Source organism: Anabrus simplex, chromosome 6 (genome assembly GCF_040414725.1).
Source record: "Anabrus simplex isolate iqAnaSimp1 chromosome 6, ASM4041472v1, whole genome shotgun sequence".
NCBI classification, from domain to species: Eukaryota; Metazoa; Arthropoda; class Insecta; order Orthoptera; family Tettigoniidae; genus Anabrus; species Anabrus simplex.
This window is the reverse complement of record NC_090270.1, coordinates 96042445-96059054: the sequence shown is the minus strand read 5'-3', so window position 1 is coordinate 96059054 and position 16610 is coordinate 96042445. Positions and strand designations below refer to the sequence as shown.

Sequence of the window (16610 nt, the reverse complement as noted above, 5' to 3'; positions counted from 1 at the left end):
TCTCTTGTCGATATCTTCATTCTTCGAAATGTCGGAGTTCTTACATTTTCCTCCTGATTATTGTTAATAGAGGATGGTTGCCTAGTTATTCTTCCTCTTAAAACAATAATCACAAACACCACCATCACTCGAACCTCATCGTCGGTAGCTGTTAAAATGGTTTTCCGTGGTTTCCCAGTTCTTACACTAGGCAAATTCTGGAGCTGAACCTTAATTAAGGCCACGGTCGGTTCCTTCCCTGCTTTCACCCATTACTATCCCTCCTCCTCATTCTCTACTCCTTATCAGGGGTATGTCCGACTCGTTGGCTGAACGGTCAGCGTACTGGCCTTCGGTTCAGAAGGTCCCGGGTTCGATTTCCGGCCGGGTCGGGGATTTTAAACTTAATTGGTTAATTCCAATGGCACCGGGGCTGGGTGTATGTGTTGTCTTCATCATCATTTCATCCTCATCAAGGCGCGCAGGTCGCCTACGGGAGTCAAATAGAAAGACCTGCACCTGGCGAGCCGAACCTGTCCTGGGATATCCCGGCACTAAAAGCCATACGGCATTTCATTTCATCAGGGGTGTGGTGATTGCCTGCGACACAGTCCTCCTCCAGTTCTTGCGATCCTTCGCTGCCTGTACTACATTTTGAAAACTTACCTATTGTTCGGGAGATACAACATTTAAACATTCTGCCTTTGCGTATCTTACCATTTAACTTTCCCTCTAAGAGTTCGAAGTTGTTTCTTCTTACTACTTGACTAAAATTACGTACGGTTCTGCTGTCGTAAAAAATCTGGATATGGAAGTGTCCTGAACCACTGAAAGTAGAATTCGCCTTGTCTCATCAGAAATAGTCTGACATAATTTGACTTTTCTTAAAGATGCTCTGTTCGTGGTCACACTAATGTATTCTGTTCAGCTAAGTAACATATTATGTAATGCTAGATTACTTTTCAAACTTTCGACCCAGACATGTCAAGTTGCCACGAGAGAATGGATGTCACTTCCGTTAGGTGGAGTTTGTTATTATGTTACGGTCCATTGTATTTAGTTACCTAGCAGAGAACGAACAGAAAAGTACTATAATTTACGTTCTTTGAGTCCTCAGCCCGAAGGCTGGTCGGGGACCCAGAAGTTCAGATGACACTGAAAGCCTGGAGAGATGAGAAAGGAGGGAATTTGCCATTCTTTTTATATTAAATATCAGTCTGCCAAGCCCACTGAAAGATGGATACACAAACAAAAAGAAGAAGCAAGGAACATTTTCACATACAGTTTCTTCACAGTCACTGGTTAGATAAAGAATGGTACATAAGCGTCGCTCATACTTTAGCCACTTTCGTACTATCAAAAGCTAAAACAGGTGTATGAAAATTGCTTATTTGTTCTAGCCCATACATCAAGATACTGCGATCTTTAAAACACCATCACTGTACATAGATCTGAGATTATTCCTATTAAATGTGAGAAATTAGGTATGGACCTAACCTAAGTAAAAAGGAATACATTTTACTAAAAACAATATAGGCATACACAGCCTTTAGAATGGATGCACACGAGGTACGCAGCCAAGAAAAGGAAGGAAAGAGCGATGTGTTATGAAAAACAATACACTTCTGTGACGATATTTCTAAAAGTAGAAGGAACATACTTACTAGCAAAGCTAGTTCAAGCAACATCTTCAGTTTTTCTAAAAGTGTTCTGTTTCTGTATGTGGATTCTCAGCAGATGTTGAGTAAGGCGTCAGAATCTAATAACACACTCTTTGTAAGAGAAGTACATATACTTTAACAAATAGCTTACTCTTCTGAAATTAAAACCGAAATCAATCTTGCTTCCACGAGAAGAACAGATCTACGTTGACTGCTGCGATATTCAACGAAAGACACAGTGACTCACAGGCTATGGTGACTGTCGGAACCAGGAACCAGGATCGTGAGCTGACAAGTATGGAAGATAGTGATGAAGAGCACTTTAAGTGATTCGCTAATGAAGAACTGAGATGGACGTCAACATATTTACAGACTTTTAACGTGCAAATTTAATTATCACAAACAGATTAACATGTTTCTTAGTGGGAACATGTTTCTTGACCGCACATGAAAATTGCTATTGGGACAGCTATAGACGATAAAGAAGTCGGACCAAAACAAATACAGTCTCTTGGAATTAATGGAGTACGCTATTTACCAAATATTGCGCTTTGTAAATAGCGAATGACTAAGTTATATTCACTGTTAATAACTAGGAATCCCGATATTCAAAATGAAAAATTGGGACACTTTGTTGCATAGAGCGTATGCATTTTTTTAAGAACATGTTTTACGTCGCACCGATACAGATAAGTCTTTTGGCGACGATGGGATAGGGAAGGGCTAGGAGTGGGAAGGAAGTGGCCGTGGCCTTAATTAAGGTACTTATCTTGCTTCCACGAGAAGAATAGATCTACGTTGACTGCTGCGATATTCATCGAAAGACACAGTGACTCACTGGCTATTGGGAAACCACAGAAAACCATTTTCAGGGCTGCCGACAGTGGGGTTCGAACCCACTATCTCCCGAATGCAAGCTCACAGCTGTGGGCTCCTAACCACACGGCCAGCTCGCCCGATGCAAATGTTTTACTACCACAGCATTACCAGATAAGGTGGACATATTTTTAAAAGTTTGTGGTTTAATAATATACTGCAATGACTAGACTTATCATTATCATAATATACAGTCCTTGGAATGGTGTAGAGCATATTTTCTAAATGAAAAGTAATGTAATTAGCTCATCGTAAGAATTTATTACAAACCTCGGCTCATAAATTTTTAAACATTACTTCCATTTAATTTTATAAAAAGGAATTGATATTGCACTTTTGTGAAGTAAACTGGTTATCATGGTCATCAACATTTATTCTCTGTCAATGAGCCAGTCACAGTCGTCGGTTTTAGATAAATTTGCTGATTTGCTGGTTGAGAGGCTAGTATTTTTCTTTCGGAAGAGTGAATAGCTTTCAAGAGTTTGATATAAAAAGATATAATTTTAAAGATCTTTAAGCAAGTAATATCCTTGTGAAATGTTTTTAACAGCAACGTTGACTTGATAGCCTTTACTTGTCGTCTCAAACTGTTTATCTGTGAGAATATCTTCACACTCAATGGGATCATTTGAGCCAGGTAGACTCAACAGAAAGGATAACAACACTTAAATATCCGTATAATTACGCATTAGATATCTCAGTTCCTTTAGTGAAAATAATTCGAAAGGGACTGTGTCAGAGTCGCAGTCGCAAGTTTTATCGTAGAATATGTACCGCGAAATATGCATTTTTCGAAATAAAATGTCTATTTTATTGATGTTTTATTTCTTAACTCCAAACAAATTTGAGGTAGTGCTGTGTCCGGTTCGGAGTCCAGTAGTGCGGGACTCGCTTCACGACGTTCAGCCGCCTTAACTTTGAGACGCTCCCGATAAGCTTGTTGACGCCGAGTATACGTGGTTTAGGACTTTTTGGAATTCTAACAAGCCGAATTTTTTCGCAATTCTTCACACCACAATTTTATCAAATGATCACAATTTAATTTAATTTTGCTATATACCTCTACTATTCACTGAGACAAATTAAACGAGGCCTCACAACAAAGAGAATGCCTCACACGAGGTGCTACTATGCCCCAGTCCAGAGCTACACTAACTGTTAGTGGCGCGGCACGGTGAATTTAGCACCTTAAGATGGTGGCGCTATTGCGTCACCTCGTGACGTCATACGGAGATCACACTCTTGTTCCTCTTTATAATGAGATAATGAATAATGTCATCACACTTGTTTACAATTCATTCAACCTTTAACTTTCATGTTTTTTGTAATGCTCACTGGCTGGCGCAATTACGGCCCTGAGACTATAGGAGTATTTTACGTAAAACGGGGTAGTTTGTGTCTTAGCTGGACTTTGTTGGGACATCGGGACCATCGCTGTTTTTGTTTCCAAATTAAATTTTAAGAATTTCTTTAAAAATACTGCCCCGAGTAAAGCGGGTTGTCTGGCATCCCTATATTAACTTACTTCACCAGATTCCAGCCAAATAGACTCAGAGCAAGCGGTGAGGTATAGAAAATTACCGGCCGATAATGCCTGTCGCACGATTTTGATGCAATGACAAATTAATTATTATAGAGCAATATAGGAACGAAATTTTCAGAGAATCTGGAGATTGTAGAAAATAAATTCTCCCTATCGCTGATTTGTCCTGCACAAACTTCAGACGTTGTTTGGAATAGCCGATAGCTGATCATCTGATTCCATAAAGAGCTCTCCCACACAGTATTTTCTGTAATTGCTTGTGCTTGAGGTGCGTTATCAGTGTCTAGGTCGTCTGATTAGGAAACATACCTGCGAGCGCATTAACACGCTTCAATTGCCAGCTACTTAAAAGTCAAGTACCATCCGCGCGATACGTTCTGTAATGTTTATGTACTTTCGCTGGGATCAAGTGGAATGTTAACCCAAAGACCTTGACATCATTTGACTAAGCATTATTATTATTATTATTATTATTATTATTATTATTATTATTATTATTATTATTATTATTATTATTATTTAGATATAGAGGCTAGCCTTCATGTACATGTTTTGCAAACAACTAATTACCTTGCGTACTTTCTTAAACAATTGACTTAGTACCAGTGTCGGAATGTGTGTTTGAAGTTTGGGGAGTCTAGGACTTGATGACGGATTCTAATTAATCACAACACTTACAAGTTTGGGTGCTCAATACCCATATTTGTTCAATACTTTGAAGCTATTAAAAATAGCTTAATCAAAACTGTTGTCAAATATTACTCTATGAAATAGACACAGTGTGAAGGGAAATCGTGGACAACCACATCACCGTGGAATTTTACATCGAGGTTATAAACGAAGCTGTCCGATCTAGTCTAGTTTTCGAGTTATAACTTAGACGTCGGAGTTTGAATATGTGGCAACTGCAGTAGATGCATTTAATTTCATTTAATTTAGTTCGGCTCGATGCCTGAATGGTCAACTTAGTGGCCTTCTGTTCAAAGGGTCCCGGGTTCGATTCGCGGCCAAGTCCGGAACTTTTACCGCGTTTGATTAATTCATCTACCTCGTGCGCTAAGTGTTAGTATTTATATTACTATACATATTCATTTACTTACAGCATATCACATTACCAACCACGAGAGAAACACGCAATAGGGAATACACCCCTCCGCATAAGGTTGGCGTCAGGAACGGCATTCGTACGTAAAACTGGGTTTAATCTACATTAAGGCTGACTTCTGATAATTCGGAAGAAGACCAGCAAAGGAGAAGGCATTTGATTAACTTACTTTTTCTTCAAAATACTTACTACAGTTTTGTACTTAATATTAAAAAACCCGATCAAGTGGCCGCGTGGCTTGGGTCACGTAGCTATCAGCTTTCATTCGGGAGATAGTGGGTTCGAACCCCACTGTCGGCAACCCTGGAAGATGGTTTTCCATAGTTTCCCTATTTTAACACCAGGCATATGCTGGGGCTGTACCTTAATTAAGGACATGGTTGCTTCCTTTCCACGCGTAGGCCTTTCATATCCCATCATCGCCATAAGACCCCTCTGTGTCGGTGCGACATACAGCTAATTCAATATATATAATAAGGGATAGTTAAGTTAAGAAGCAGACACATTAGGTTTTCAGACACATCACTACACAGCGTCATTCTAATATGAATCATATTGTTCAACTTTACGATGTTTCCGTCAATTCAAGTTCTAACTTATCTAACTCAGAAACGGAGCAACATTGGGCATTATTGTTTATACCAACATGACTTCATGTTCGATGTAGAATTTCGGTGGAGTTCTTGTCTGAATTTTTCTTCACCCTGTACAATATTTGATTCTTTCAATAACCGCTGTAAGTAAAAGAAAATCTTATTCAAAGCATGAATACCATTTCATTGCTGTTAAGCGAACTTACAATAGATAACGAATCTATTTTTTTTAACTGCAGACTTTTGAAGTATACGGAAGCATAATTATAGAAAAATTGAGCGAGTTGGATTGCATTCGGGAGATGGCGCGTTTGACTCCGTACTTTTGGCAGCCCTGAAGATGGTTTCCTACTTTCACCGCATGAAAATGCTGGATCTTAACGAAGGCCAATGTCGTATTATTTCCAGTCCTAGCCCTGCCCCGTTCCATCATTGCTGTAAAAGCCATCTGTGTCGGTTCGACGTAAACAAATTAAAAAAATGGAAAATTTAATATTTTTGTTTTGTTTACAATTTTCTTCACGTCGCTCGGTCACCGATAGATTTTATGGCGAGGATGGGATAGAATAGGTTTAGGAGTGGGAAGGAAGCGGCCGTTGCCTTAATTAAGGTGCATTTGCCTGGTATGAAAATGGAAAACCACGGTAAACCCTCTTCAGGGCTTTCGACAGTAGGGTTCTAACCTACTATCTCCCGAATGTAAAATGTTAATATTTAGGGTTGTTGGGGGCATTTCCACTCCCCTCAAGCCTCTATTATCGTTATCGTTCAGTAATACAAGCAGAACAAAGAAGCTTGAAATTCCACATGGCCATTATATTTTAATTAATTTCTGGTTTATTTTCTTTCAAGTTTAAATTCACGTGATACTCAAACCACTCAATGCAAATAATGCAGGTATAACGACACAGTATTTCTAGACTTAATTCCTGTTCACAATAGATGACGGATCTATTGTTTTTTAAACTGCAGTCTTTTGAAGTATACGGGGGCATATATTCGTTCGTTCGTTCGTTCGTAATCTGTTTACCCTCCAGGGTTGGTTTTTCCCTCGGACTCAGCGAGGGATCCCACCTCTACCGCCTCAAGGGCAGTGTCCTGGAGATTCAGACTTTGGGTGTGGGATACAACTGGGGAGAATAACCAGTACCTCGCCCAGGCGGCCTCACCTGCTATGCTGAATAGGGGCCTTGTGGAGGGATGGGAAGATTGGATGGGACAGGCAAGGAAGAGGGAAAAAAGCGGCCGTGGCCTTAAGTTAGGTACCATCCCGGCATTTGCCTGGAGGAGAAGTGGGAAACCACGGAAAACCACTTCCAGGATGACTGAGGTGGGAATTGAAGCCACCTCTACTCAGTTGACCTCCCGAGGCTGAGTGGACCACGTTACAGCCCTCGTACCACTTTTTCAAATTTCGTGGCAGAGCCGGGAATCGGTCCCGGACCTCCGGGGGTGGCAGCTAATCACGCTAACCACTACACCACAGAGGCGGACCGGGGGCATATATAATTACGAAAAATTGAGCGAGTTGGATTGCATTCGGTAGATGATTTAAGGTTATAGTGATCACCTGGTTCCAAAGGCAGGATCGCCCTCTACTGTGTAGAAACCGTTTAAATACTTTCACTTCGTTTTTAGTTTTCTTATCTTTTTGTGACAAGTTGTCAAGGCATATCATTTCTTGTTTCATGTAAATCTCTTTTCCTGGTCCGTGGAGTAGTTCCGTAACTTTCACTAACGTTATGGATGAGCTGTCCTGTTTCTGTCTCTGTCATCCAGCTGTGTTGCACAGTTCTTTGCTTGCTCATTTCTTGTGTTGATATCTGTAGGATAGCTTTCGACTATTCAAGATAGGGTAGTTAAAATATGAGGGACCCATGTTAGTAGATCTGATGATGATGATTGTTGTTTAAAGCGGCCTAACATCTAGGTCATCGGCAGTGGTACGAAATGAGACAAAATGTAATGACAATTTAAAAGTCGAAAATCCTCCACTGACCAGAATTCAAAACGTGATGACGAAGAATGAATGGATGTATATGAAGTTAAAACAATCAGTGGATCCGACCCGCAATGACCCACATTCCCAGAAACTAGCGTTAAACAATCTTAGTACAAATGACCAAGGGACTGCTTCTAAAGCACAATTCTGAATCGATGATGCTTGTAGTCCAAAGGGGTCCAAAATCTAGGTCATCGGCCTTTCATAATGGTACCTATCGCTAGGAAAGTAGCGTAGCCCCCGGTATTCCACACATTATGATACTACTCACAAGTAATGTAATACGCACATGTAATGCAGACCTACGGTGTTTCACACATTGCGGCGCCATTTACAGGCAACGCAAACCTATGGTGTTCCTCACATAGCTGTACTAATTACAGGGATTCGTACTATCCCGTGGTGTTCCTCACACAGTGGGTACTAATCACAGGTACTGTAAAACTCACCCTGATTCACACACTGTCGCTATTAATCACAAACCTATTTGGTACCTAACATAGTGGTACTACGCGCAAGTAAAGGCGACCCATGGTGTTCCCCGCGTGGTTGTACTAATTACAAGTAGTCTCATTGTTCTAATTCGATCATCCCTTGGTCGCCCCTTTTAGCCGACTCTTACGACAGGCAGGGGTGTGTTCTTCGTCTGCGTCCCCCACCCACAGGGGGATGTTAGCAGATCTACTGGAATATTTTTTTTTTTGCTACGGGCTTTACGTCGCACCGACACAGATAGGTCTTATGGCGACGATGGGATAGGAAGGGCCTAGGAGTTGGAAGGAAGCGGCCGTGGCCTTAATTAAGGTACAGCCCTCTAGAATATTTAAAGTCCCCTTTTCTGTCAAATGCCGGCCCCGTGGTGTAGGGGTAGGGTGCCTGCCTCTTACGCGGAGGCCCCGGGTTCGATTCCCGGCCAGGTCATGGCTTTTTACCTGGACCTGAGGGCTGGTTTGAGGTCCACTCAGCCTACGTGATTAGAATTGAGGAGCTATCTGACGGTGAGATAGCGGCCCCGGTCTAGAAAGCCAACAATAACGGCCGAGAGGATTCGTCGTGCTGACCACACGACAGCTCATAATCTGCAGGCCTTCGGGCTGAGCAGCGGTCGCTTGGTAGGCCAAGGCCCTTCAAGGGCTGTAGTGCCATGGGGTTTGGTTTGGTTTTCTGTCAAATTCATATATTTCCCCGTCTCCACTGAAGTACACTTATTATTATTATTATTATTATTATTATTATTATTATTATTATTATTATTATTATTATTATTATTATTATTATTATCTTCTTGTTTCGTTATGCCCATTTTCATAGAGCGCGTTGGAACTTGTTCACTGGCTTGATAACTTTCGCCTTCCTGAAAATCCACAGCCTGTTTCCTGTCATTCGACCGAGTCGCCCCCCCTAGCGGCGAAGACAGGAATTGTGCCGGCTGCCGAAGCCTGTCGCACTCCTCTGGAGCAATGATTAATGACTGACAGATGAACTGGTATTGGAGAGCGTTGCTGTAATGAAAGGTGATAGGGAAAACCGGAGTACCCGGAGAAAAACCTATCCCGCCTCCGCTCTGTCCAGCACATATCTCACATGGAGTGATCGGGATTTGAACCACCGAACCCAGCGATGAGAGGCCGGCGCGCTGAGCCACGAAGGCTCTACTTTCGCCTTCCTATTCTTCCCAAATCTCCTCATGAACTCACTGTGTTTCCTCTTCCATTTTTCTGTCCACTTTTTACCAGTCCTGCTGCTAGTTTTCACCATAAATGTGTGTTTATTTACAGAGGTCCTGAAAACGCGGCTTCTCATGATGTCTTCCCCGACGTTCAATTCATCCAAGTCCCCTCTTGTTTCCTCCAGCCAATTTATTCTCCTGTGTTGGGAATGCATTACATTTATAATAATAATAATAATAATAATAATAATAATAATAATAATAATAATAATAATAATAATAATAATAATAATAATAATAATGTATTAGTTTCATTTCAGCCAACTATGGGTTGCGATTAAACAACTTCCATCACTTTCTTAAGTTCCTCTCTCTCTTTCGCCAGCACTTCTTTATCCGTTGGCTTATTCGTTCTTCTGTCGAGAATACTCGGTTTTTTTCGTTTTTTTTCTTCTCATAGGACAGATTCTGCACCTCCGCAGTCTTTCTGCTGAAGACTTCTGTTTCGCATGTCTTCTGCCCCGATTCCAGACTTTTCTAGATCCCGACGGACTCCTTTCACTCAAAGGACTTGCGTTTTCCTCCTCTGCTGGTAAGTGAGAATCCTGTTGGCGAGCCCTTCTGTTTCCATCCTTTTAATATGTCCATAGAGGGCCAGTCTCCTTTTCTTCACTGTGGTAGTGATATTTTCAAAGCCTAGCTGAGTGGCTCATATGGTTGAGGCGCTAGCTTTCTGACCCGAACTTGGCAGGTTCAATCCTGCCTCATTCCGGTGACACGTAAAAGAACTCCTGAGGGACTAAATTCCGGCACACTGACGTCTCCGAAAACCGTAAAAGTAGTTAATGGGACGTAAAGCCAATAACATTATTATTATTATTATTATTATTATTATTATTATTATTATTATTATTATTATTATTATTATTATTATTATTAACTTCTTTTACGGTTTTTGGAGATGCCGACGTGCCTTAATTATATCCCGTTGGAATTGTTTTACTTGCCAGAAAATCTTCCGACACGAGTCTGCTGTATTTTAAGCACCTTGAAATACCACCGGACTGAGCCGGGATCGAACCTGTCAACTTGAGCTCAGAAGGCCAGCGCTCTGCCGTCTGAATTACTCAGCCTGGCTAGCATAATGCTGATATTATACTTAAACTGAAGCCACTGACACTGCCTTCCCAATCCTACCCCTTCGCCATGTTTCCGTCATCGAAAAATGTGTGTGTGTTCGAGCGACATTAAAAAAGTACAAAAATTTAATCATTTCTAAAAATGAAATTAATGTTATTTGCTTTACGTCCCACTAACTACTCTTCTACTGTTTTCGGAGACGCTGAAGTGCCCGAATTTAGTCCCGGAGGAGTTCTTTTACGTGCCAGTAAATCTACCAACACGAGGCTGACGTATTTGACCACCTTCAAATACCACCGGATTGAGCCAGGATCGAACCTGCCAAGTTGGGTCAGAAGGCCAGCGCCTCAACCGTCTGAGCCACTCGGTTAGGCAGGAAGGAAATTACAGTTATCTCCTTGCATTCTGGTTTTCTTGAATTAAAATATAAAACTTTTGAAGCAACGATTACTTTTCAATCGTTGACAACTGAGTTGGCATTTGCTATTATTCTTGACTCGGAGAAATATAAGAGTAGAGAGAAATTTCTCCAAAGTACACAATTTGTAAGCAAACAGGAGAAAGCGCAGACACTTCGTCACTTGTTAGGTTGAAATTACGCAGTACGAGTCGTGTGGCTCTATGCTTGCATTCCGAAGATGGTGGGTTCGAACTCCATCTACAGCAGTTTTGAAGGTACTTTTCCGTAATTCCCCGTGTTTGTACCAGACAAATGCTTGGGATGTAGTCTGATTAAGTCCACGGCCACAATATCTTCGGTCTTAGCTCTTTCCTCTCGCATCGATCAGTTAAGGCGAGTTTAAACCATCTAGCGCCAGTTCCTTACGAACAATAAACTCATGTAGACACCAGATCGAAACTAATTATCATACACATTCAAGTACCGAGCAAGTGGTCGCGCGCTGTTTAGGTCACACAGCTATCAGCTTAAAGTGGGCTCGAATCCCACTGTCAGCAGCCCTGAAGATGGTTTTTTTGTTGTTTCCCATTTTCACACCAAGCAAATGTTGGGGCTGTACCTTTATTAAGGCCACGGTCGCTTCCTTCCCAATCCTACTGCATCGTCGCCTTAACACCTATCTGTGTCGATGTAAAGCAAAATTGTAAGAAAAGAAAAAAATAGAAACATTCTTGAAGCATCAAACACACCGAGTTTTATACTAGGGTGTTCCAATCCCCTTAAATTAAACATCAAAAGCATCTCTTACCAACATCTCTGAAGAAATGTACGGGTATCTCTCCGCTGGTTGCTAACTTGCGAGTTGGATGAGAAGTTGTTGTGACATCGGCTGGTGCGTTGCATATGAAGCCGATTTAGTTACGCACAGTTGGAGAATATTGCGCTTAAAAGTTTTTCAGTATACTTGACTGATTGATAGTGTGAAAAATCGTGTGATAAATCACACACGAAGAGAAGGGGAGTTAAGTCTTGTTAATCTATGACCTTTGGATTTGAAGAAAATTGTAGGAACAGAACAGGAATATATCAAAGAATTAACATGAACCGCTTCTCAAAATCGAATGGGTCAGATTCGAGGTTGAAACCAATTTCGACATTCCTATCTGCTGCCATGTAACAAAGAAATAGAACTCGTACTGGACAGCTTCTAAGAGTAAATGAACTTTAACATGCCTATAATAAATTTTGAGATGGAATATACAGATTTTTGCCCGCCCTTCGCAATTTGATTACTTCGACCAGGTTCAAACCCACAGACTTGGGATTTGGAGGAATTCGAACCACAAGGGCGACATTATTCATTTGAAAATTTCACGTTCATTGCCTCGATTCGAACCGCGAGCTCCTTGGTCAGAAGCCTGTGGTTATATCACTCGACTATCATGCTCTTGGTAATCATAATGCCGGGCGAGTTGGCCGTGCGTTTAGGAGCGCGCAGCTGTGAGCTCGCATCCGGGAGATAGTGGGTTCGAACCCCACTGTCGGCAGCCCTGAAGATGGTTTTCCGTGGTTTCCCATTTTCACACCAGGCAAATGCTGGGGCTGTGCCTTAATTAAAGCCACGGCCGTTTCCTTCCCATTCCTAGACCTTTCCTGGCCCATCGTCGCCATAAGACCTATCTGTGTCGGTGCGACGTAAAGCAAATAGCCAAAAAAAGTAATCATAACAAGGACGACAGCAATTTAACGTCACATCCTTATACCGTAGAAGCTGGTACCCCTGCTGTATCCTCAAACGTAAATATAAATATAGGAATCTGGTCTACTGTACGTAAGCCCACAGGGTGTAATATGGAATGTACACCTTCAATCGAAGAGAATATGCCATTGCATAACTGAAATTTCACACCACTGATCTACAGTCAGGTCGACGAGATGGCAAGTTCTAAGTGGAAAGCAAATATTTGCCCTCTTATCTTTTACATGGAGATGTGTGAAGTGGACTTATGTACAGACTGATTACAGTTGCCGCAATGTGAAAGTGGAGTGGTGTGGAGTGGAGCTGATTCGCTTCTTGCGAAACTTCTCAACAACTGACCGACTATTATCACCATTACCATTACGCTGTACAAGTGTATTACTTCACTTCTGTGTTTCTTCATGTTTGGGCTCACTTCAAACGAGAAGCTCTTCAAAAGTAACTTTTTATTCTTTCCTTGGCCACCTGAAGACCAATATTCATATACCAGAGAAAGCATTATACAGCGTGTACCAGAACTACACTGAAAAAAAGTTCAGGGATGGTCTTCGTGCCATGTTAAGAACGATGTTATAATCGGATTAGCGAAGAAAATTTTTCTTTCCGAAAAAAATGAGGTTGCTGTGTTACTTTTGGGCGCGAGATTCAAATTTAAGAACTCACCGTATTTGCTGTTGTAATATGCTATGCCAGAGCACACGCCGCTGCCGTGGATCAGGAAAGTGAAGGGGAGGGAGGAGAAGTGGGGTGTATGATGGAGACAGAGGTAATGCTCCTCGTGTATGCACAAGTTTCCTCGTTCGACTCGCACAGGATTGTCCTGGTCTCTTACAGGCAATATCCTCCCCCACCCCCACGGCACTTAACGCCCTTGAAAGGGCTTTGGCCTGCCCAGCGACCGCTGCTCACCCCGAAGGCATGCAAATTACGAGGGGCCGTGTGGTCAGCACGACGCATCCTCTCGGCCGTTATTCTGGGCTTTCTTTCGGGACCGGGGTCTTCATCTCACCGTCTAATCCCGTAGGCTGAGTGGACCTAGAATCAGCCCTCAGGTCGAGAGAAAAAATCCCTGACCTGGCCGGGAATCGAACCCGGGGCCTCCGGGCGAAAGGCAGGCACGCTACCCGTACACCACGGGGCCGGCTGTCTCTCATAGGCAATATCCATAGTTAGTTTATTAAACAGCCGTTACTGCACACGCAGTACAAGAACACACTGTAATTAAGACACACTTGTCAGTCAAGCAATGCACCAGATCGTTTCTCCTCTCGTCTGTTGGTTGCAGTGACGTTCTTCATTATTTAACATACTCGAAAATGCAACGGTACCGCCCCGCGATTGTGTATTCCTTCACTCACATTATAAATGGAATGAAATAATGAATGAAGGAAACAATACGCCCAGTGATTTGATTACAGTAGAGGTTCAATATGCTCCTCTCCTACTTCGACGCATAGTTCACAACGGTGTAGTAAAGACCATTGGACTGTGTTCAGGATGTATGATGTGTCGCGGGCGACCTGAAAAGTTGTCTGTATTCTTGATACAAGTTAATCTTCTCGTTTTATAGGGTTCGCTTAGTAGTCACTTTATGTAGAACAAACTGTACACTGCCTACTAGGGTTGGGAAGCAATTATGCAAAACAAACGAGAAACTTGTGCATTCACACCGAGCATTACGTCTGCCTCCCACTTCCCACTTCCCCTCCCTCCCCTCCTCTAACACACAGCAACAGGCAGCGGCTGGCTCTTTGGCATAGCAAATACGTCAAATTCGTTAATTTGAATCACGCGCCCAGAAGTGATAAAGTCATCTCATTTTCTCGAAAAGAAAACTTTTCTCTGCCAATCCGATTGCACCATCGTTTTTTACATAACACGAAGAGCATCCCTTTTTTGTCGGTATAGTTCTGATACACCCTGTAAGGGGGAGGAAGGTGAACTCCTCAAATACAGCACTATTCATATGCGATTGTAATTCACTGTTTAAATGGTTCTATAAAGATGTTAATTGTCGATCCCGCAGCGTAAGGTTAGCGTGCTGGCTCTTACCCGGAGGTCTCGGGTTCGTTTTCCAACCAGGCCAGGGATTTTTACCTGAATCTGACGGCTGGTTCGAGGTCCACTCTGCCTAAGTGAGGAGCTATCTGACGATGAGGTAGCAGCCCCGGTCAGTTGTCACCTCGTAATCTGCAGGTCCTCGGACTGAGCAGCGATCATTTTGTAGACCGAGGGCCATCGGGACTGTAGCGCTAGGGTGTAAAACAGAGCCTCTCAGACACCCAAAATCTCACGCGTGCAAACTGAGGCGCAGAGTTCCTGTGGACAGTGCATCGGTCCCACTCGGCTCCACTTGGACCAGCGCGTCGTCTCTGGGCTACTCGGCTACGCTCGGCTCGGATTTGGAGTGCTGCGGAGCAAGTGAGGAAGAGGGAGACAATGGAGCGAGCGAGACAGTCGTGGGGAAAGAGAGAGACACCGCTATTGCTCCAAATCGAAGAGTGGGGGTCTGCACTCTGGTCAACCAAGCGAAGTCGTCTTTTGCACCGTGCACAGCGCAATGCACTGGTGCATGCACCTTGAGAGCCCCTGGTGTAAAAGATACGTCACCGTTGTCATAGTAACCTACCTGTATGCGACGTTTGTTTATTTATTTACTGATACGTATTTGAGCTCACCTCACGTAGTGATTGCGCATTCTGTTGTTGGAAGTAACATTGTTGTTTTATGCGATCAACCAACGTGATTGTAATCCTATTGCATTCTAGAGATAGTATCAGGAACATTAATAGTGCGGAAAAGGAATGCGACTTTGCAGTGTTGATTATTAAAAGGCTACTGGCTATTACACTGTCGCGTTACAGGAATTATAAAGATACGTGGGCATTCGGTCACTGGGATGTTAAACAGGAGGTCACTATAAATAAACAAAAAAATAGGAACCGTAATTCTTTCTCGTAGCTCTGGTAACAGCCAAATGGGGTGTGAGTAATTCAATTCTTGTTACAAGTCACAAAATACTAAAGTTATCAGCACATCTCTGTTGACAACATTATTCTGCGTTAGAGAGCACTCAAATATTCCCTTTTTAATTGAATGGAAATAAGATGGTACTCTTAACTTTCCAGAAAATGCCTTCATAAGCATGATAGTGAGAAGTATTGCTGTAGAATTGTGTTATCTATAATAGAGTACTGAACATTTTATTAATCACGACTTTTGTAGGCGGCTTCGGCCGTACCGGCTGGACCGTAGCTCTGCATTCCGACCGACCAACCGAGCACAGTGAGTTTCGGCTTACGATGGTTACAGATCTACCGTTGCTTTACAGCTCTGCATTCGGGAGACGGGGAGGGGCTGCTTCCCACCGTCGGCTGTCCTGAGAATGGGTTTTCGTGGTTTTACATTCTCCTGCACTAAGGTGAATGTCGGGACAGTTCCTAGCGTAGGCCACGGCCACCAACAACCTCATCTTCTCCGAACTTCTTCACCGAATAAAATCTCCCTAACCCGAGGGACGACATTACGATCTAGGAGGTCCACCTCCACCATCAGTGACGGAATGAAAACTTGTAGTATTAGTAGTAGTAGTAGTAGTAGTAGTAGTAGTAGTAGTAGTAATAGTAGTAGTTTTTTGCTAGTTGTTTTACGTCGCACCGACACAGATAGGTCTTACGGCGACGATGGGACAGGAAAGGGCTAAGAGTGGGAAGGAAGCGGCCGTGGCCTAATTAAGGTACAGCCCCAGCATTTGCCTGGTGTAGAAATGGGAAACCACGGAAAACCATTTTCAGGGCCACCGACAGTGGGGTTCGAACCTACTATCTCCCGAATACTGGATACTGGCCGCACTTAAGCGACTGCAGCTATCGAGCTCGGTAGT

The 16610-nt window shown here is 42.7% G+C and overlaps 1 protein-coding gene across 4 annotated transcripts in view; it reads right to left on the bottom strand.

Annotated features, from left to right (window-relative positions):
- LOC136875477 (clavesin-2) overlaps positions 1 to 16610 on the bottom strand; it is a 241549-nt gene that overhangs the window by 57797 nt on the left and 167142 nt on the right. The window contains exon 1 of one of the 4 annotated variants that reach the window (XM_067149022.2): positions 1644 to 1742. The exons of the other annotated variants lie outside the window; for them this stretch is intronic. Within the exon in view, the coding sequence (XP_067005123.1) occupies positions 1644 to 1667 (24 nt within the window). The 5' untranslated portion in view covers positions 1668 to 1742. Of the gene's footprint in view, positions 1 to 1643; positions 1743 to 16610 lie in introns of those variants that run through there. 4 annotated transcript variants of the gene reach the window in all.